Source organism: Corvus brachyrhynchos, unplaced genomic scaffold (genome assembly GCF_000691975.1).
Source record: "Corvus brachyrhynchos isolate BGI_N302 unplaced genomic scaffold, ASM69197v1 scaffold229, whole genome shotgun sequence".
NCBI classification, from domain to species: Eukaryota; Metazoa; Chordata; class Aves; order Passeriformes; family Corvidae; genus Corvus; species Corvus brachyrhynchos.
In genome coordinates, this window is record NW_008240042.1 from 2,004,381 (window position 1) to 2,025,711 (window position 21,331).

A 21,331-nucleotide genomic window follows, 5' to 3' on the forward strand; every position below is an offset into this window, starting at 1 on the left:
AAGAGTCAAGTCCTCTTAGAAGTGTGTCTTACATGATAAAGTAATTTTGTGCTCTGCTTTTAAGTCCCTGTGCAAGTTGTTCCTGCTTCAGTAGATGCTTTTCATTTGCTTCCTCCCCTTGGTCTATCCAGTTAAAGCAGTGACTCATCTGCTTGCGCATGTGCCTGCCAGATTTGTATCTGATCCTTCCTCTCACACATGGCACAACAGGAGTTGGACTCGTGGATCCTTGTGGGCCCCTTCCAGCTCAGGATATTCTATGATTCTAACACTTGGGGTCACATTTAGAGGTTCTTCCTCTTGTGTAGCTACCTGAAAATCAGTGGTTTGCTTCCCAAAGTGGGTAATAGGTTTTATGGAAGCTTTAGGGTCCTATCTTGGTTGGTCCGTCTGTGTTTCTTGAAGGAAAGAAGTGTGCCTGAGTGCACTTTTTAGGGAAAATGGGATGATGCTGTAAGATCTGGTTTGCATTACTGCTTTCCACTTTATTCCATGCATTTCCAGGCATATGTGTGTGTGTGTATATATGAAGTCTGTATTATTGTCTAGAAATTTCTCAGCAAAATCTCATTCCCATTGTGCTAGACAACTAAGTGAAAAAACGTCTGTACCAAGATAGCTCAAAATTTTCATGTCAAGATACAACAGATTTGGGGGAAGGGAAAACACGATTTGTGGTAGCAGTAAAATAGCTAATGAGAACAGATGTCAGCTCATTGAAGTAAGTTAGGCAAAGTCACCAGGCAAACATGATGAAAAGATTCAGAGGAGAGGAAAGTGGCATTTTGATGGAGCATTTATCTGTACAAAGGTGGAGGCGCTGGGTGAGGGCTCAGAGAAGAGTCTACCCGAAGGCTGTCAGAGCTGCCTCGAGAGGAGAATTGCCACCTTTGGAACTGTGGTGCAGCAAGGTCCTGGAGGTTGTTTTTGGAGAGCAGAGGCAGGGAGCAGTGGCAGGGTGTGCAGGGAAACCCTCAAGCATTTGGCATTGGGGGAAAGGGAGAAAGCTGGCAGCTTTGGAGGTTGGGAAGGGAGGTGGTGGTTGTAGCCCAGGTGCAGAGCTCGGGCACTGGAGTATGGACCTGAATGGAGGAGCCCAAGTGTTTGAAATGCAGGTGCTCACTGGCGTGGGGTCAGAGCCAGCACGGTTAGAGGTGGTCACAGTGGGTTTGTTTTGCAGCATGTTGTCTACCCTCAGGCTGCCTAGATCACTAGTGGTACAGTACACACTTAGGAATGATCCCAAATTATACCTCGTTTGAAGTGCATATAGTGATCCTCCCCCCCGCCTTTGTCCTTTATGTTTTGTGTATTTACTCCAATTGCTGCTTTCTCTTCTTCTTTAGATCTTTTTTAAACTTCCACCACTTTCTGTTTCCTCTGCTGTGTCCATTCTGGTTTCCCCTCTCCCTCCACTAATGTTCTCTGCTTTATACTAGAGGTAGCATAGGTTCTTATAATGTGCTTTTGATATCCCCTATGGATTGAAATATGCATACAATATAATAAAGATCTGTAGGGTCAGGATCAGTTTGGTCATTGCTCTGGCAGAGCTTTATATATGTGATTAAATAAAGATCTTAGACATGTAAATCGTGTCTTTAGGTATACAAACAATAAATGTTTTTCTGATGGACATCAAGGCAAGCTTTGAATATCATCTTTAAAAAAAAAAATATATATTCCAGGGGATTGTCATTGCAAGTCTTGTAACTCACCCTATGTAGAACTATAGCTAATTTTCTAAACTTCAGATTTAGCGTACTTTTTTGCTTTCAGAGTACTGGAAGCAAGCATGAATCTGCAGAGCATTTTACATTGTTCATTTGCTAATTTGAACACTAGTACAATTCTATAAACAAGATACTACTCTATTAGAAATCTGCTGAATTAAATAATAATATTTATGGGGCTTCATCTACTATTAAAAACATTTTGTTCTTTGACACTTCTGGATCCCATTTTTTAAGAGTAATACAATGAAAATTATTAATTTTGAGCCTATGAAAAATGGTGATTGGGTGCGTGGAGTCCATAACTTAATCTATTCTGTGCATATTCCCTGGGCACAAAGGGAGTATATTATATATATAAAATCTACATGTATTATCTCCCTCTAGACCCAACTTTTATAGCATGTGTAAGTTTACTATTTTAAAAAAGAGAGTATGGTAGTTGACCTATCTTACAGCTACCCTAAACCCTCAAACTTTACCATTAAGAATGAGGAATGGCATAGATTTGTAGCTGATGCTCGTGTTAATTCGTATTCCAAAACCAGTTTACAATAGGGCCAGATAAGTGTCCTGTTATTGGCCCTAGAGTAGCATTCTCTGTTGCAGATGACTAGAAACCTATTCAGCATTTTACAGATGGCACAAAAACTCTGGGATGGCAGGATCCCTGTTTCAGCGTGGGGCCAGGAGACTTCCGTGTGAAAGGTCGATTCTAAGGAACCACCTGACCAACTGACTTGTGGCTTCTTTGTTCCTCTGTTATACTGTGCTTTACTGTTATAGCTACAGAGAATGGCTGCTGGAAGCGCCTTTTGAAAATCCAAGTTTGTGACTTGTCAAATGCTTCACCTTATTTTTTTTTTTTTTTTTGGAACATAAAGACCACCTAAAATACTCAACAAAAGTCATGGCAGATATTTGAGATTTTAACCTCGGGGTATATCTGTGGTGTCTTTCTCTATTGTTTGTTTTTCATCACCTATTACTGTGTCTAAGGTGATATAAAAATAGGAGAATGATATGATATTCTGGCTGCAGTCACACTGAACAGGAGGGACAGGAAGTCCTGCAGGCACTGCTGCACAGCCATGTGGACGAAACTCTTGTCCTAACACCAGACAGGCTCCAGACTTCAGCTTTGTCACTTGAAATGCTCCATGCTTCATCCATCCCCTGGTCTGAGCGGAGAGCCAGGGATTTTGTGAGCATTTCCAGGGAGTAATCCTGATGAGCATGGCTTTTACTCTCCCATTCAGAGGTGGCTTAGTCAGTTTGTAGTTGGTATTGGAGTGAGAGAGCTTTTAAAGAGCAGCTTGGAGTATGTACTGCTCAGAGTTTGTATTTAATCTTTACTTGTTGGTTTCTGTGGGAGTTACCAAACCAGTTGAGCTACAGCACTGGCATGAAGCCAAATGAAAAATACAGTTTTCTTCACTGTAAACATGACTGTCAAGCAGTAATGTTTTTCTCAGTTTCATTTTAAAAGCATTATAATGGAAGAAAATGAAACTAAAACACATTTTTATGCAGTTTTATACATGGAAAAATCTCTTTTTTTTTTTCTTTTAATAAAAAACTCTTGGATAAGAGAGCATACAAATTTAAGTATGTGATCAATTATCTGTGTTGCAGGATACTTGATGGAGTTGGTAAACCAACACTTTTTTTTATTCTGATGTAGTTATGGTGCGAATGCATTTTTTTGCCTCTGCAAACATGAAAGATGTGTAGAGTTCTTTATTTTTAGTCCTGTTTCGGTAACAGAAAAAAAAAATAGTGCCTGATAAATTTAGTGAATAATAGCAGCAGACACTAATCTCTATCCACTCCTTCAGGCTTATTTTTAAACTCTGTTTTCAGTGTCCAGTGGCTCTGTTAACTCCTCATCAGATATTCAGCTGAGCTTGCTCATCGTTGCTTTGCTTTTGGGATTTATTTTGTTGAAAAATCTGTAAGTCCAGCTTTGCCTTTCTAAGATAAATGCAAACTATATTTGGTGTTCACAGTGATTTCACCAGGACGCCCTCATGTAGGTGCAGTTGCACCAAATGGGGAACAACTGCATTTTCACTTACTTTTGAGGATTGAACTTACCAGGGTTGTCTGCTTTGCCTGTAACTCCCTCTGTTTTATTTTGAAGAGTAAGGAAAATGCTTGTTTAACAAAATGATCAGCTGCTGCTTTGTAAAATGGATTTTTGGGTACTGGTGTTGAAAATGACATCTTGAAGAATGGGTGTCGTATCCATGTAACTTGATGTGCCGGACGATAAAAAAATTCTTCATTGTTTGAATGAGTTTTTTTAAGAATTTCATAATAGAAAAGTAAGAGATAGGACTTGAACAGACTTTTAGAAGGATCTTCTCACAATTCCTGTGTCTTGAAACAGAATAAGCTGCCGTGAAACCTTTGCTGACAGATACTTGTCTCGCCTCTTCCTTACAACTTCAAATGGACAGCTATTCCTATGTAACCTGTGCTAATGCTTTTGATAATTAGGAAGTTTTTAAGTAGATGTGGCTAGCTGAACAAAAGAACTTCAAACTTTGTTAGGAGCAGTACATTTGTATTTGCGTATTCAATCCTTTTATTTAAAAATTCAACTTGCCTCACTTGGTCTGTATGTCTGCAGGCATGGAGAAAATAAGGAATTCTCGAAAGCAGACATACGTCCTGTAGGTGAATCAATGACATTAATTTCCTTCACCTTATTTCCTCCAGCTCTCATAAGGAAAAGTGATAAAAGTTAAACAAAGATCTCTGAAGTTCTCTGTAGGTTACCTGAGGGTTGTTGGTGCTGAGATCCACCAGAAAGATCCTTCGTGGTGTGATGGAAATGTTTAGAAACTGATGCTGGGATTTTGGACTCCCTGTTTCATGCAGGACATGCTGCAGTGGCAGTGAATTTTACTCATCTTTTGAACACCATAGTGAAGGAGCATCTCTTTGGGCACCTTCAATATCTTGTGCATGAGTAGTAACATCACTGTTTTCTGTAGCAGTGCCTCATGTTTACCCTAATAAATAATTTTTTCCATTGAACCATCACCTCTGAGTTCAAGGTACTGTCCCGGCAAGGAAGTGTTGAAAACAACAGGCTGTTGTTGCACTTGGGTGTCCGTTGTCCTGGACCCTGGGTGTCTGTATCCTGCCTCGGTCATTCCCAGCCGCTGGCTCTGGGCAGGCAGCTGCAATGTCAAGGAAACAGTGAAACATTAATGGCTGCTGTCACCAGAAATGGTCTGAGGGCACCAGCAGCAGCTCTGCTGTTGAGGGGGGGTTTCTTAAAATGTTGGTTTGTAGAAGAGTAACGAGGCGGTTCTGTGGGTCTCTTTGAGGAGTGTTCTGCACTGCAAATAAGAGGAGCAGGAACAAGTTCATAGAGCAAGCTTTGAAAGCTTCCCAGGAGACAGTGACATGGCATGCTGAGCTGGAGTGGAAGTGAACATTTTGGAGAAGAGGAGGGATGAGGTGGAGGTTGTCCAGAAAGGATCCTGGAACTGCAGAAAAGGGGTTATATTTAAGGATAGATAGGGGAGGGGAATTGATGACGGGGAAAAAACTTGAGGTAAAATTGGGAAAGGATATGGACTAGGAAGGGACTATTTGCAATAGTATTCCAATTGGGAGTGGGATAGGCTTGTATTACTGATGACAGTAAAAGGAATGTTGTAGTAATCAAGAGACAGGAAGATAAAAGTTCAGACAAGGGTTTAAGCTGTGTCCAGATAGATGAGAAAGACTATATTTGAGAGAAGTTATTTTGAAAGAGCTGCAAACATTTAAATGTAGTTCATTATTCATTGACTTCAAAGATTTTGGTGGTGGTGGTGTTACGTTTCCCTATTGCAAAAAGGCTGGTGATGGGCTTTTGGTTTGGTTCTTTGTGTGTGTTTTTTTAACAGAATTGTCTTCATTTTTAATTCCAATTCTTTCCTCATGCTATGGTAAAGTTGGGAATGCAACTCATACGGAGTGGCTGGCCTCTCTTCAAGGAGTGGAAGCTTCATAGCATTGCTGGATTCTCAGAGTACTTAGTAAAGAAAACTAGGGTGGGTAGCATTAAAGAAAAAAAAAAAAGGAAATGAAAAGGGAAGGCAAATCATCAGAGACGTGTTGATAGCAGTGAGAAAGGTGTTATAGGAGGTACAGTCTTTTTTTTTTAAGTGAATAAATATTTAAGCATTAGTTCAGAATTACTCAAGAGAAGAGGGCAAAGCTGTTACGGATGTATCAAAGCAGCAAAAGCAAGGGGACTTGACTAGCTTGGGCTGTTCAAAATGGATTGACTACATTTCAAGTTGAGGCAAAAGCTTAGGAGGACTCTGGGTGTGCTGATATTGTGCAGATTTCTTTTGATGACCAAATGCGATGGAGAACATGAATTGCAGTCTTGTAGATGATAAGTGATTGCAGTTCTGAAATGTTTAGTTGGCACCAACCACAGTAACTAGGATGTTTTCTGCATGTCTGTATGGAGGCAGATACTGGACATTCCGTCATGTATAAAAACATCCAGTAAAGGAGTGAAAATGAGCCTAGAGGTGTCTTTTTGTCCTTTTTCCAGTGTGATGATGCTGCAGGCAGAGAGGTATTTAGGGTCCTGTGCCTGTTTTTGCTTAAGAACTTTGAGATTATACTTCTGCTTCCATTTCCTATATAAAGCCCAGGGTTTTTCTGGCTTTCTGTACTGACTTGGTTCTCATGCTGTTCATCTTCACAGCCCGGAAGTCCAAAAAGTTGGGGAAATTGAAAGGGATGCACGAGGAGCAGCCCCAGCAGCGGCAGCAGCCACCCCCGCAGAGCCCCGAGGAAGGGACGACGTACATTGCGCCTGTGACCGAGCCCTCTGTCAACACTGCACTTGTCCCCCACATGTCTGCTATCTCACCAGCACTCACTCCCTCTCCTGTTAAGATCCTTGAAAGCATTGAACCGGAGATCGTGTACGCAGGATACGACAGCTCGAAGCCAGACACAGCGGAGTACCTGCTTTCCACCTTAAACCGCCTGGCCGGCAAGCAGATGATTCAGGTGGTAAAGTGGGCAAAGATACTTCCAGGTAGGACTGTGAGTCATCTGGTGAGATGTCACTTCACTGTTTCTTTTAGCTCAAAGAACTATTTGCTTGATAAATTCCATCTTGAATTAATGGACATTGTTGAAAAAGCCTGCAATTGGGGGGTGTGAGATGAACCTCCGAGAGAAGATTGTTGGGTTTTATTCTTATTTTATGTAATGTTTGTTTCATATGTCTGTGATTGATATTTAAAAGCTTTAATTTTCAATAATAGCCTCTAAAGAAGAAAACATGTTTTGTCACTGGAATGAAAAATTACAGTTGTATTTTTTTCTGAAGTGGGAGTGTTGCTCTTGTTCGTGAATACTAGAGAAGTAGTGAGCAATGTGTTTGGTGATGGTTTGACCAGCCCTTGTAGTTCATGGGTATTTTCTGGTTTGATCTCTAGGATTTAGAAACTTGCCTCTCGAGGACCAAATTACTTTAATTCAGTATTCATGGATGTGTCTGTCATCGTTCGCCTTGAGTTGGAGGTCGTACAAACATACAAACAGCCAGTTCCTCTATTTTGCTCCAGACCTGATCTTCGATGAGTAAGTATTCCTTAATGGCCCTTTTCAGTGCAGGCTGGAAGGATTGCTGTCTATTTGGTTTTTCAGGCATACTTGCAGTCTAAGAAAATTTCAGCTAATCCTGGCTTAAAAAGCAGCTGAAGATTTAATTTTTTTCAGTGACTCACTTTTCAATTCCCAAAGCTTTGATTACTGCCGTCCACTTCTCCTTATGTATGGGGATGTGTTCTCAAACTAGGACCATCCCACTGGTTTGAAATGTGACTGATACACAACCAGGATTTATAGAAAAGAACATTTTTTGGTATCTACTGGAGCTTGGAAAAATATCCAACTTCTAGGAAATGTGAATGTTTAAATTACTGGGGTTTTTCAGAGCAGTCATATAATGGTGCTTTTGTTAACAATATACAGCTGTTCAAATGTGTTTTCTTGACAGTCTTAATTACCCTTCTTTGCAACCGTGAAAGAAGCCAAAATGTTTTTTCAGTAATGAAACATAACTTCTTTTATGATGCATTCAGACAAGAAGAAGGATCAACCATTCCGTCTGAGTATGTGTGTTCCTTCATATTTTATGTTTGTGTGTGTTTAGTGCTTGGCTTTTGATGACTATAATTTAATTTCTGTTCCATTCTCCTAGTGTTTATTACAAGACAGTAAAGTCAAAAATCTAAGTGAATGTGCAGGCAGTCAAAAGGGGCTTGCATCATTTGCTTGTCCCAGAAGACTGGGTTTTTTTTCTAGAGGTAAAAAGGAGACATAATCAATAGGATATGGGTACACTTGAGAAAAAAAAGCAAAACAGGAAAAAAATTAACAAAAAAATAACTCATCACTTAATCTCCTGATACATTTTGAAATCTTTTTCTTGGAAAAGATGCTTTGTTGCTGTCCATCTTAATAGTCTGTCTTTGATTTAGGAATTCCTAAATAATTAATGAGATGGGTCCCAAAGCAGTGAGCAATATCAAAGAAGGATTGTTTGGTTTGGTTTTTTTTTTTTAAGAGGGAGAACTGATGATTTACTGCATGTGGCTGAAAATGTAGTGTCAGCCATTTTCCTTGTTGAAAATACCTCCATTATGACTTGGACATTAGAGAATTGTCACAGGGGGAAAAAAGGTATCTGTAGCTAGAACTAAGTGAAAATGTGAACTTTGAAGAGTTTAGTTCTCCTTGGGGAATGTAGACTAAAAGTTCAAACACAAAAGCAGTTTTCCCTCATCTCAAGGAAGTCAGTCAGAGGGTCAGAATTTATTGGACAGAGAAATCAATCCTGCTTGCAAATAAAAGTGCGTGTATTGCTTGCTCTTATTATACTGCAGCTTGAAGCAACTTCGAGAATTTGAGATCAATTGTGAGTTTTATGCTGTAAGCCTTGGAGATAGGTGCCTGTAGAGTTATACTAAGGTTGAGGTAGGGATCCAGTTGGAAAAAGGAGTGCAAAATTAAAACATCCCAAAGCAGATATGTATGTGAGATAGTGCTCTATGCACTATCCTGTGTATTTGGTCTCCTGTGTATTTGGCAATATACTCATTGCAGAGAGAAGGCAGTTGTTTCTAAATAGAGAAAAAAAATTTGCCAGGAGATGTGAGAGGGGGACAGGGGTTTTTGAAGTAGCTAATCAGGACAAGAAAGTTCCTTGGAGGTAAAAGAGTAGGAGTTTGGTGTTCACTCTGGAACAGTAATGGACATACCTCTCAAACAGGAAGGGATTTCTCACTTTGCTCGTGTTTCATACTCAGTGTGCATCATGGCAGGCATTTGTTCCCAGTTTCTCACGTTGCCATTCAGAATGGTGGTTGAGACTGCATTTGCAGTCAGAGTTTAGGGCTCTCTGGCAAAGGGAAGTTGTTGAAAAACTGCAAAGAGCCAGTGGAGGTTGGCCAAAGTGGTCAGGGCTGATTGGGACAGCGAGGGACCTGATGGTACGGTGTGGATTAAATTGCAGCCTTCAGCTTCCTAATGAGTTGTAGAAAAGATGAAGTCTGGCTCTTCATGGAGGTGCTTAGTGGAAGAATGAGAGTTTGTGATCACAAGTTTGGGACAACACACTGCCTCCTAGGCAGCAGGAGAAGACATTTCCTAACGAGATGGTGAAACAGTTGAGCAGGTGCCCAGAGAGACCTTGGAGTCTCTGTCTCAGAAGATGTCCAAGCCTTCACTGGGCAAAGCCCCAAGCAGCCTGCTCCAGCTTTGAAATTAACTCTGCAGGGAACAGGGGGTTGGCCTTGAGACCTCCAGAGGTCCCTCCCAAGCTACAGTTTTGTGATTCTAAGTTAAGAGATGCAGTGCTTTTTCCAATTTTGAGGTAAGGCCAGAGCTGGATTACTAGACTTGTACAAGACGGTCAATACAGTTCAGTGTAGAAACCGTTCCCATAATGCAAAATACAATACGTATTCCTGTTTGTGAAGTGCTGTGAAGCTTTGCTCTGAAATCGCTGAAGGCTGGTCTTACCCTTACTTTCTGAGTACCATGGACTTGGAAATGTGCTGCGTAATTCTAAGCACTGGCCTTTGTTTCTGTGCCACATGGTTTATTAGGCCTCCCCAAGGCTTATTTGGTGAAACTTTCTGAGTGTTTTACTGCCCTTGGCATTTTAGGACATTTATTAATTGATGCAGAATGAAAGGGAGATGCTTTACAATGCCTTTCCTTCTGCTGGTTTGAGAGAGTTATATTTCTGTTATCACCTGGCCAAGACATTCTTGGCATTTCTTCATATTATGTCTGGAGAGGTCATTTCCCGTCTCTATGCAAGAAAAAAAAAGAAATGTCCCTGACCAGGCCCTTGGTGCCCCAGAAGGTTCAGTGTTTTCTTCAATGAACAGTTAAAAGGAGTGAAAGTAGAGGCTGACATTAGTGGAATTAGTCGGCTTTGTTTTACGTTAAATGAATTTTCCGCTTACTCTTAACTACTGTGAATAAAAGGAAGTCGTAATGTTTCTGGAGGGCCATGATATATGATCTTGTTTTCTTTCTTATTCTGAAGGCCTGTAAACAAGGCCAACAACAAATGAGGATCCCTGTTGTTAATAGCTGTTAAATGTAACTTTGATTGTGTACAGTGCAGAATGCCTCCCTACTCATATATGGTTTGATTTCCTGTTAGGCTTGTGGAAGACTGGAAATATTTGTCTGCCTTCATTTAGTCATACTACATATCTAATTAAGTGTACTGTTTGTCTTTATGGTTCAGGCATATATTCCATCGATTTAATTGGGCTTAACTGAACACAAAGATTTTAACTGAATAATAAGAAAATGGCTGCTCAGCCTGTGACAGAAATGCCTCAAAAACAGCCTGAAAAGAGGCATAAAATAGACCAGTGTGTTTTATGTTGTGTTTGTGTAAATTATGGCATGGGCAGTTTTTTAATCCATTTCTTTTGTAATAAAGTAGTTGTGATCAAAACTAATATTCTGTAGATGCAGCTTTGGTTTTATCAGTAAAATCTTCAGAAGACCGTCCTATACATGACACCACATAATTCCTATTGAGGGTAAACACTCTTAAAGAATGACTGCTGCGTATGGGATAACACTCAAAAGGTGTTGTAGTTATGTTCTTTAGGCTGTGCAAACTCAAATTCAAGAAGTTGCAAAATTCCAAAATTGAGGTGGTCCGTGAAATCATAGTTTAAGCCCTTTGGGTACATGCTTTGAAGACTGTATCCGTAACAAAACCCTGAAGTTATGCTATCCCGTAATATTTTTCCCATGTGACTCCTTTGATCAGGTTGGATGAGATGTAAGGATTATATAGTGAGAGACTCTTGGAGGTTTTTCTTCATTTGTTGTCATTGAGGAAGCCTTACCTTGAATGGATCTAGGGATTTGGGAGAACAGAGATATTAGTGGGGAAGATTTTCTTAAGACATGGCAAAAGACTGTCCCTAATTCAAACCCTAAGCTCTGAGACTTTTCAGGTTCCGACTGCAAAAGTAACAGAAATCCTGCAAGAAAAAGAAAAAAGGCTACTGTTTATTTAACTCAAGGAAGGGAGAAAATTTCTCTTTAGGATTTAACCAAAGACTTTAGCTAAAATTTTCTAATCTAATTCAACCTGAGGCGGGCACATGCATGGATAATTTAAGTCCAGAGCATTAAATGAGTAAAAACATACACAACTGAAAGCAGGAAACCAAGCAGTGCTGGCTGGAATGGATGCAAGAACAAAGCAAGGGATGTACAAAACCCCGTGGTTTGTAACGCCAGCTTATTTTCAGGGATTCTGGCTGAAGCTGTGCAAAATGAACTCTTTACTACAGGGAGCAGCCTTAAAGAGGATTTTTAAGATGTGGTTCTGGAATGTAGGGAAGTCAGTTGCAATTTCCATTGGTCTTTCCCTTATTGGATGAATTAATCATAGAACTAGTGGCTAAAATGACTCTTCCCCTGGCTTTGCCCTTTTGAAGGAAAAGGCCTCAACATTTTTGAAAAGAGGTGGTGTGTGTGCCAGTTCATGTCTACAAGAAATCTGATGAGCCCAGCTTTTCTAAAGTAGGAGTTTGTCTTTGCAGTGCAGAAGTCAGATGCCTAAATTCCAGAGAAAGGCAAGGGATGCTCCTTCTTGCTCAGGTTTTAACGGGCTCAGGCAGTTGCTGTCCCGCCGGCTACTGGTGACAACATCCCAGGTATCTGCTTCCACCCATACATTAAGTCAGGACATTGGCTGGCAACCTTTCAGAGGCTCAGGAAGGAATAAAAAGCATTTACAAGTGCAGCACTGCCAACAGAAACCCAGCAAGAGCCAAGACACGGAATGGCAGGGATCCTCACTCACACAACGTGGGAAACCAGTGGGAGCGGTGGGACATGGGCTGCCTTTGGGGCCATGGCTTGTGCTCCCAGCACATCTCCTCCCAGCTGGAAGCCAGAAGCTGCATCCCTCAAGGCAAGCTGTACTGCTTATCCATTCCTTCCCCTAAGGAAGATGCATGGTGGCTTCTTATTTATCCATAAGGCAAAAACACAGCTGATGGTATTGATGGTGAATATTAAAAATCAAGCCCTGCTCCTCTATATATTGGTTTGTGCTGGCATAAAAACCCCAGAGGGATGGCCCAACCCTGGAATTCCCCCACAGGTCTTGATTTATTTTTTGCTTTTAGGTTTAACACAGTCTCTTTGTAGATTTCTGGATCCGCAGGGATTTCTGAAAAGACTCAAGATTTCAAAATCATTTCCTATTTTTAGCAAATCTACCCAAATTACCTTATTTACCATTCCAGCCTTACCTGGCTGTTAAATAGCAGTGATGTGGGATACTGAGAGAGTTCAGCGATGCTGAGACACACGGTGTGGAGACTCTTTAGTACGTTAAAGTACGGCATCAATATTTCAACATTATTTTGCAAATGCACTGCATGACTAATGTGCTGTGTGTTTTCTTGCTCCTTTGATTTTCCTCAGTTTGTCATCTGCGGCATAAAGAATAAATCATAGCTGCAGAAGTGTGCAGGTTCTGAATTTCCTGGCCATTGCACTTCATTCTGTTGTTGGTTTTTCACTCAGTCAAGGACTTGAGGGTTTGCCTAATGAAAACCAGCACTAGGCATTGCATAATATGAGGTACCCAAATTACTGAACTTGAAAAACTGAGTTTAAAACTGGGACCAGTTTTCACAAGCATTTGGATCAGTTAGGTCATTTTTCCATCTCTGAAATTATTGTATTAGATCATATGCAGTTCAGTCCTTACAGTAAAAAGGTTTCAGTAGAGACTTCATTTTACTGAATATTATGTACAAAACACTAAGAGCAGAATATACTGATGGAGGTATATAGATGCATATTTTAAAATTTTTTCAAAGTATGTACTATGTATGTAATGTGGTTTTAACCAACTAACAAAGTCTACTACAAATTAGCATAAACACATTCTTTAAAGTGCAAGATTTAGCTCCCAGTAAAATAAAAATGTAGTATTGCAAGCATCTCTCATGCTGTGCCTTTGATAATTGCCCCAAGTGTGAAGTTCTAAAATTTAGAAGGAGACAGAGGTTAATATTGGCAATAGATGAACAATAGAGAATCCATTTTGCAAATGAGAAAGTTGAGGGAGAGCAAATGAGGTAAAGAGGGGCAAGAAAAACAGCTTCAGTACAAGGGGATTTCTAGAAAGTTTCTCTGCTGGTGTTGTCATGGGATGTGGATGGGCAGAGGATTTTGTCACATTGAGGAAAGCCATAAAATTAAATTAAAAATTAAGATGTAGCTCAGCTAAATAGCTAAGATTGTATTAAAAAATCTGCATTTAATAATCATGTATAGTTTATTAGTAAATAACATTTTCATTATGTTCCTAAATCCTCTCATATTATGCTTGTGGAAGCTGGGACCATTAGGATTTGGTGTTGCGTAGGGCAGTGCAAGGATGCAGCAGCCTCTCTGTGCCCTTTCAGTGCTGAAGCCTGTAAGTCTTCCTGGTATTCTGATTTCTATGGAAACAGCAGGAAGATAAACGTAATAAAATAAGATGAATAATTAAAAACACCTTTTTTTTAAATTTTTTTAACCTCATATACCTCAGGGCTTGGGGCAGCAATTAGTTAGATCATCTGTGAATGGTGATAAAGCCAATAAGTAACTTCTCCTATTGTTTAAATGATTACTTTTTCACTTTTACGTTTGGCAGGATGATGGCTGTTAACCCTTTTGTCTTCTCTTGCAATCTGTTAATCCTGTAGTTTCTAAATTTCGGTACATTTTTGTAATCTCAGTCATCTGGCAGTCTCCAAATCCCTCATTTCTAATTATTATTGCCACAATGAGAGTTGGTAGGAGTTGTCAGTGTTCGTTCTCTGCTGATAAATTGTCTGTGCGATTGCTGGTCTTGTTAAAAGGTCAGCAAGCACTCCTTGGTGATCCTCCCTGCATGGTTTTTGCTTACATGTATTATTTTGTGAGGAATACTGCATTCATGCAAAGTGTCAGTGCAGTGGGAAGTGAGGATGTTCATCAGTAAATTTTTTATATACCTTGTTACTACTATTTCCTTTATCATAAAGTGTGGCTCAGGTCCCATCCAGAGAAGTACATAAAGGGATGTTGTTACATACCCACCCCACAGCAGTGCAGACAGAAAATGACATTTTGAAAAACTGCTGTCATACCTGTACATAATAAATGTAACATGCTTCAGGCTAGATTTTCCAAGTCTTTATTTTGGGCTTTTTTTCTTTTTGAACAGGTCATTGGTTGGGCAAAGCAATAGATTTGGTTTCTTTACGTAAATTTCTAAAGGCTCTGCCTTTTAATACCTCTATCTCTAAATGATTCTTAAATTTCTAGAGTGTTTTGGTTCAAACTGGGAAGCTGTAAAGGAAAACAGGATATACAGTAGTTTTAAGGAGATCTGTAAGAATGGGGAAATGTCAGAAACTGTCCCTCTAGCACAGTTTGTCATCCTTTAAATCAGCCAAAGAAAGTTTAAGATCAGAACAAGGGGCTTTTTCATTTGCCCATTCTAGCAATGATTTAGGTACTTTCCGAATGTGATGCATTCGGACAGTTGTGCTTAATAACCTTTCTGTGTCTTTCTCTGTGAATTTGCCTACTATCTCTTTGAATACATTTGTTATCTTGATATTGAAAATGTTCTGTGACACTTGCTTCTGCAATTTAATTATGCATATTTGTTTGTTGGAGATGTTTCTAAAGCAGGTGGTTGATAATTTAATGGAGTGCCACTTCATTCCTGTGCTTGCAGTAATAGTGGATATAATCCTTCTCATCCCATGCATGCCATTTATCACTTAGATCTCCATTGAGTCTTGTTGTTTCTTCTGTGAGCTGAAGAATCAGTGAGTCAATTTGACCTCCCTTTGCATATCAGTTGTCTGCTATCTCTGGCCATCCTCAGCTCCTCCCTTCATGCTTTGTATTAATTTTGGTAGGAGACCACACTGATGCTGGGTTCAGAGCACAGTGGATGCAGCAGCAAAACTACAATTCCTGTCTTGTTCTTGACTCTTCTCTCTACATCTTTGCTTTTTTTTGACGAACACTGAGCAAGCATTTTCAAAAGGCAGAAGCCCAAGAAACCTGTCCCAAGTTGCACCTAGAACTCTTTATTGTGTGTTTGTTAATCCAGTTATTTTGTGTGTATGATGGGAGATGATTATACTGTCTGCATTATCCAATTAGTGATTTTCACCTTCCATTTTGTTAGCCAGCCACACAGACTTGCAGGATTTTTCAGCAGTCTTTCACAGGCAGCTCTTGATTTCATCATCTGGAGTCATCAGCGAGCTCTGTCACCTCCAGAGGTCTGATTTTTCTCACTTGATGTATGAGCACAGTTCTCAGCCCAGGCCCCAGCGTGGAACTCTGTGAGCCTTCCCCAGTAACCTGCATTACTTGTGAGAGATGTCCATTTGCTATTACCCTTGGTCTCCTATTTTTAAGCTGCTAATAATCCATGAAGAGACGACCTCCTTACCCCTAAGCTCTCTTTAAGAGCTTTCAGGAGATCTTTTTAATAGCTTTAAAATCCAGCCCTGACGTGATTGCATCCTCCCATACCTCCTGATGCAAAGCAGTGTGCAGGTCCTAGACCAGTAATTACCCACGCTGGCATGCTAACAGAATTTATTAGAGCCCATACCCAAGTTGCATGCCCCAGTTTCCTTTGTGTGGAAACCAGGGCAGGGGAGAGGAGGAGGAGGAGAGGGTTGGTGTTTGCTTAGGTCTCACCCCATATGGCTGTGGGATGCAGCTAGACCTGGCATGTGCAAAGCATTTCCGTCATGCAGACGTTGCCTGCATCCACCAGCATGTCCTCGTGCTATCATCAGAGTGCCCTCACAGATTCGTGAGACGTGACCTCTCTCTGCCGAAGTTGTGCTGACTTTCTTCCCTTACAGCATGTTTATTTATCAATTCATGCTCCTCTTTCAATGGTTTTGCTCGATATAGAACTGGAGCTTACTAGCCTCTGGTCTCTTGAGTGCTCCCTTCCCACTCTCAGACCCATTTTAAGAAATCAGTCACGTTTGTTGCCTTCCATGACTTTTATAAGGGCAATTTAAGCAATAACCTGCACAGCACAGTTAGTAGTTCAGCAATTCTGTATTTAAGTTGCTTTAGAGCTTGTGGATGGATGCCATCTGGTCTTGGTGATTTATTACTATTCATTTTACTGTATTTTTTTTTTCTTTGTAAACCCTCTTCTACTCGCACTTGAATCTGAAACTATTTCTCACACTTGCTTACTGAAAAGGGAGAGTGGTGCAGAGCCTTACTGGGCTCCTCTACAAAGAGCACTGATGCAAAGATTTTATTTAACTTTTCTGATCTTTCTCAAACGCTTCATTTTCATCTTGCTCATCAGTTGGCCCAGTGGATGTTCTGGCAGGTTTCCAGCTTGTGATGTGTTCAAAAGGATTTGACTGTTAGTTTTTACGACTTTAATATAAGGACTTGCCCAATGACTTTACATTTAGCATAGACCATAATTATGCTCTCTTGGTATTGTCTCAGCATGACTTTGGGACATCCACAAGCATTTTGGGAGGGTTTCTTCTCACTTCTCTCAAGGTCTTAGAATAGAGGTTTCTTCCTTGCAAGTGCCTGAATGTGGTGCTGCTTTAATCTTCCTGCACATCGATGAGCTGTTTGCTGGCATCTCCAAATGCCTTTCACATGCACAGTGCTTTCTTCTGCTACTTCCCCTGTAGAATTAAATACGACCAAAAGAAAAATTAGGAAGTCGTTTTTCTAAACTGGCATGAGAGGAAGATGTGCCTCAGTTGACTTCCAGAAAATGCCAGGCTTTGCGTGAGAGCACAAGCAAAGTCTTAATTTTTGAGGCATTGTTGGCATAAAAGGAGAATTGCTGCTGCATGTGGAATATAGCAGTAATTTTGTTGATGAACCACTGCAAGTGACAATGAGCCCTGGCAGAATGGATGTATAAAACAATACCTAATGGGCACCTTTTCTGGCTCTCAGTACCTTTCTCTGATGAACTTTGAAATGGGGTATTTAGTGTCATGTGTACATTCTTATCACTTATTATTGAATGTGTTATTGCAAAAGCATTTTGGTAAAGGCATAATTATGTATTTTCTCATTTAAACTGTGATTTGTCTCTTTTGAAATGCTAATGCAAACCAAAAGAGTATTTGGTATCAGCATTCTGCTAAGTGCGTAATTAACTGTTAATACCAGCATATACTTGGGGTTTTCTGCTATTGATGTGCTTGGGATTTTAGGGTTGCATAACTGGGTGATTATTAAGTTGGATTTTATCACAAGTTCTCTGTTAGTGATTGAGAGCTGAAACTCTCCTTTGGCAAACATTATCCATGGGTTGTTGCCAATTCCTTTGTTGATAGGCATATAACAGGAGGACGCTTGGCTGGAACTTTTAAAGCAGCTCTAAATTTCTTCGTATCACTTATCTGGGATGGTATTCTCTAGGGTCACCGTGAAGATTTTCTTGTGAGAAAACTAATTTTGAGATTTGACTTCTGTAAGTTCAGTTTAAAATTGCCAAGTTGCATTTAAAAATTGCTAATTGCCTGGGTGGCTAGAGGCCACAAAATACCAGCTTAATGTCTGTAGATCTGTTTAATGTGTAATCATCATCCTTGTCTGATTATCAGTGTTCACCACTGGTGGTCCTGAGTCCGGTCACTGTTTTGTCCTGGGTTTGGCAGTGCCCAAATTTGCCATTGGTGCAAGGTAACAGGTATTTTTGGCCTTCAGGAAGGAGATGACTCTAAAGCTTTCCTTTAGGAGTTGAAGGCAAAGTGTTGAAGGGAGTAGGTTTTGTCTCTTTCTGCTGTGGCTTGCAGAGTAAGCAGAGATCAGAAAGTGCTGAATAAAAAGTAAGTACTGAATGAAAAGTCACAACTGAATTTTGCCTGAATCCTGTGTGTATTTTGGCTTGGATTTTGATCAGTGTGTTTAACTTAATGAGGCTGCTCCAGCACGGGTGACTTCAATGGCATTTTTAATGGCTTCAGTGACACACAGGTGTCTGGGTACAGTCCACTGAGCAGAGGGATGCACAGTGTTTCCTGCCCCTGTGCATGGAAGAATTGGTTCAGGTAGTGCCATTCTGTTACCACTGTTGGAGCTGTTGGAGTAGCATATTCCCTCAGAGACACTTAGTTGTTGTGACAATAATATGTTTCTTTTTTTCTTTCCCCAAGAACCTCAAAACTTTTTTCCAGTCAAGAAAGCCCTCCTAAGGCAGGTAAGATAATTCAGGCCCAAGGCTTTTCTGATTAGATGGTTTGAGCCACTGAGCAAGGGCTTCTGTAATCCCATGTCCTGGTCTTTTTCCCTCTTTATCCATAGCATCTCTGCCTTGCTCTCAAGGTGTCTGGTGATGTTTTTACTCCTCTCTCTGTCAAGTTCAAAGTGACTTCTTTTGGCATGAGGGGAAAGCATGCTGTGTTCTTGGAGGCTTCCAAACAGGTTTTGACTTTCAGGCCTTTGGCAGGTTTTCTTGTTGGGCTGCATTTGTTTGATTGGTTGTTTGGTTTGGTTTTGTTACAGTGTAAAGTGCTTTCTGCAGATCCCTGAAATCAATTTAATTGGTGGGCAACCTTCATATGGATGTAGGTTTTAGTCTAGCAAGGGAAAGGCTCTTGGTTATAAAACTGGAAATGGTTCTTAGAGTGGTAAGAAGTGTGAAATCAGAAGACACAAAAACTATCTTTGACATCAGAGTTTTGCTAAAAATCTTTCTTGGTCTTTTCCTACGTCTTTTCTGGACTGAAGAGGCCTAGGGACTAAGTCAGGTGTATTTTTGTTCCTCTGAGGTGCTGTGAAATGGGATGCCTTGGCCAATTTTTCCTCGGGATTATCAGCAAGTCACTTAAGTCCTGATGAAACCTCAACACACCCACAACAGCTTTCCCTTTCTTCGTTTCCCTGTCTAATTTAGGAAGATGCCTTGTGCTGCAGCTTTGAATAGTACCCATGAGAAAGTAAATAAAACATGGTATCAGGTTTGGTTTGGGGCTGAGTTTTGCCTGTCACTGAATATTTTTTGCTGCGTGTGTTCCTCTTTTTGGTTACGGTCAGTTGAGTTGCAGTTTCCATCCTCAGCGAGGAGATTTACGATACTAGGCTTTGTGATGACTTCATAAAATGATGAGTTACTTATTCATAACAAGCTGTTTCTGTTCTGCATGCCTGTAGTTTCACAGGTTTTGATGTGGCTGCTTGGTTTCTGTGGAGATTACATAAGGGTATTTATTAAGAGATATATGACTGGTTTGGTATTTAGGATGCTTTGTCTTAAATGGTTTCCTGAAACCATCCCTGCTCTCCTGGGGTGACTGGTCAAATCCTACATATCTGTTGTAGCTGGGTGATGTGGGTCATCATTTCTGTCTGCTGCAGCTCATTTAGAGAAACCCAGCAGCAGGAGCAAAACCTCTCTTCCCACCAAGACAGTGGAGGTGCCAGGCTTTCCCAGCAGAAGTGGGAAAAGGAGGTGTCTCCTCCCAAAGCAAAGGAGGAAAATACAGTGGCAATTCATTTCCAATGAGGATATGATGGGCAAATCAGTGACCAATGGCCAAAGAGGCCATGCAGGAGCAGATGGAAGTTGGGCAGAGCAGTGGGAATGAGCTGGTGGCAGCAGTGGGAATGGCTGGATGCCCTGCCCATCCACAGGGCTGCGGGAAAGGTCAGACAGAATGTGAGCCGGGCATTACATTAAGCCTGTAAGGAGGCACTCGGGGAACTTAAGATGGATTAACTTAAGGTGTAAAGTTTAGAGCGTATTATTATGAAGGAGGATTAAGCTAAACGGAGCTAACAACACCACTTCTGAATGCGTATCCAAATAGCGGATTCAGAGCTTTGGCTCCACGCCTTTTATTCCTTACATGTACTTACCTTCTTGAATGTCCCCATAAAGATGCTTGCCCTTATATTCCAGATCTTCATATCCTCCGTTTGCCATGTTGAGAGGTTCAGATGCTGTGTCAGAGGAGGGGCTGGGTTTGGTTGGTTGGGATTTGCCTTTTTTTTATCCCTCCGTTTTTTTTTTAACATAAAAGTTTGTTTTAATTTTTCCTCGTGATGGTAGAGGCATTTGTGATGACTTGATGGCTTTTTCCCTAAGCTGATGTATTTGGTAAGGAAAAAAATAACTTTGTTCATGTTATGCTGACATGCCTTAATTTCTCAGTGCCTCTTCACTTTTATCATATTTCTATTGCTTTGTTTTGTTGTTGCTATCAAGGTATTGGATATCTGTGATGTCAGCATCTGATTTTTCAAAAGCTCTGTATCATCTTATTCTACACAACGTGGGCTGAAAACCAAATACAAAGTTGAATACTGTCAACTCCCATAAAATGCTTATCTTTCATTAAACAGAGTCACAAATTAGCTAACATAATTTTTAGTTAGTAATATTTTGTAAATAAGTAATAAATCATCTTAATTGATTTTCAGGTGGGAAACTGATTTGAAATGAGTTTGTTGTACATTAAACAAACCACCTAGTAACTTGTTCTGTGTATAATTTTATCTCACTACAAACAATGCCATCAGGTTTTCCTTAAGGGTAAGCTAGAGATCAATATTTGTAAGTAGATAAAAGAATGAATATTTAAAAGCCAGAAAGAAATAACTAACCAAAAAAAACCCTGACTATAACTGAAATTCTTCCATTTAGGCAATCATATATAAGCAAAACAAGTACAAGTACAAAGAAAAACAAAAGGCAGAAAACTTTGGACGTAACAAAAAGTGGAAAGCAACACAAAAATCAAGTTTTTGAGTCAGTATACTTTTATGTTAACTCGCACAGAGGGTGTTTTGCCACCAAGAAAAAAAAAAAAAGCCTAAGAAACCTGAGACAAAACATCATAATGTTTTATTTTATTTGCTGTGTGGCTTGTGGTATCTGATGAAAAATCTGTCACTTCTCTCTGTAGAGGTGAAACACAGGCAGGGATGGTGGCAGTGCCTTTATGTTCTGAGGCTGGAGAAACAAACCTTGGTGTCCTGCAAAA

At 40.3% G+C, this 21,331-nt stretch overlaps 1 protein-coding gene across 1 annotated transcript in view; it reads left to right on the forward strand.

The window, feature by feature from the left end:
* The window catches only part of NR3C2 (nuclear receptor subfamily 3 group C member 2), a 189,497-nt gene that overhangs the window by 150,839 nt on the left and 17,327 nt on the right, over nucleotides 1–21,331 (forward strand). Inside the window, exons 4-5 of the mRNA XM_008641270.2 lie at nucleotides 6,460–6,798; nucleotides 7,205–7,349. Of these exons, the coding sequence (XP_008639492.1) occupies nucleotides 6,460–6,798; nucleotides 7,205–7,349 (484 nt within the window). The remainder of the gene's footprint in view (nucleotides 1–6,459; nucleotides 6,799–7,204; nucleotides 7,350–21,331) is intronic.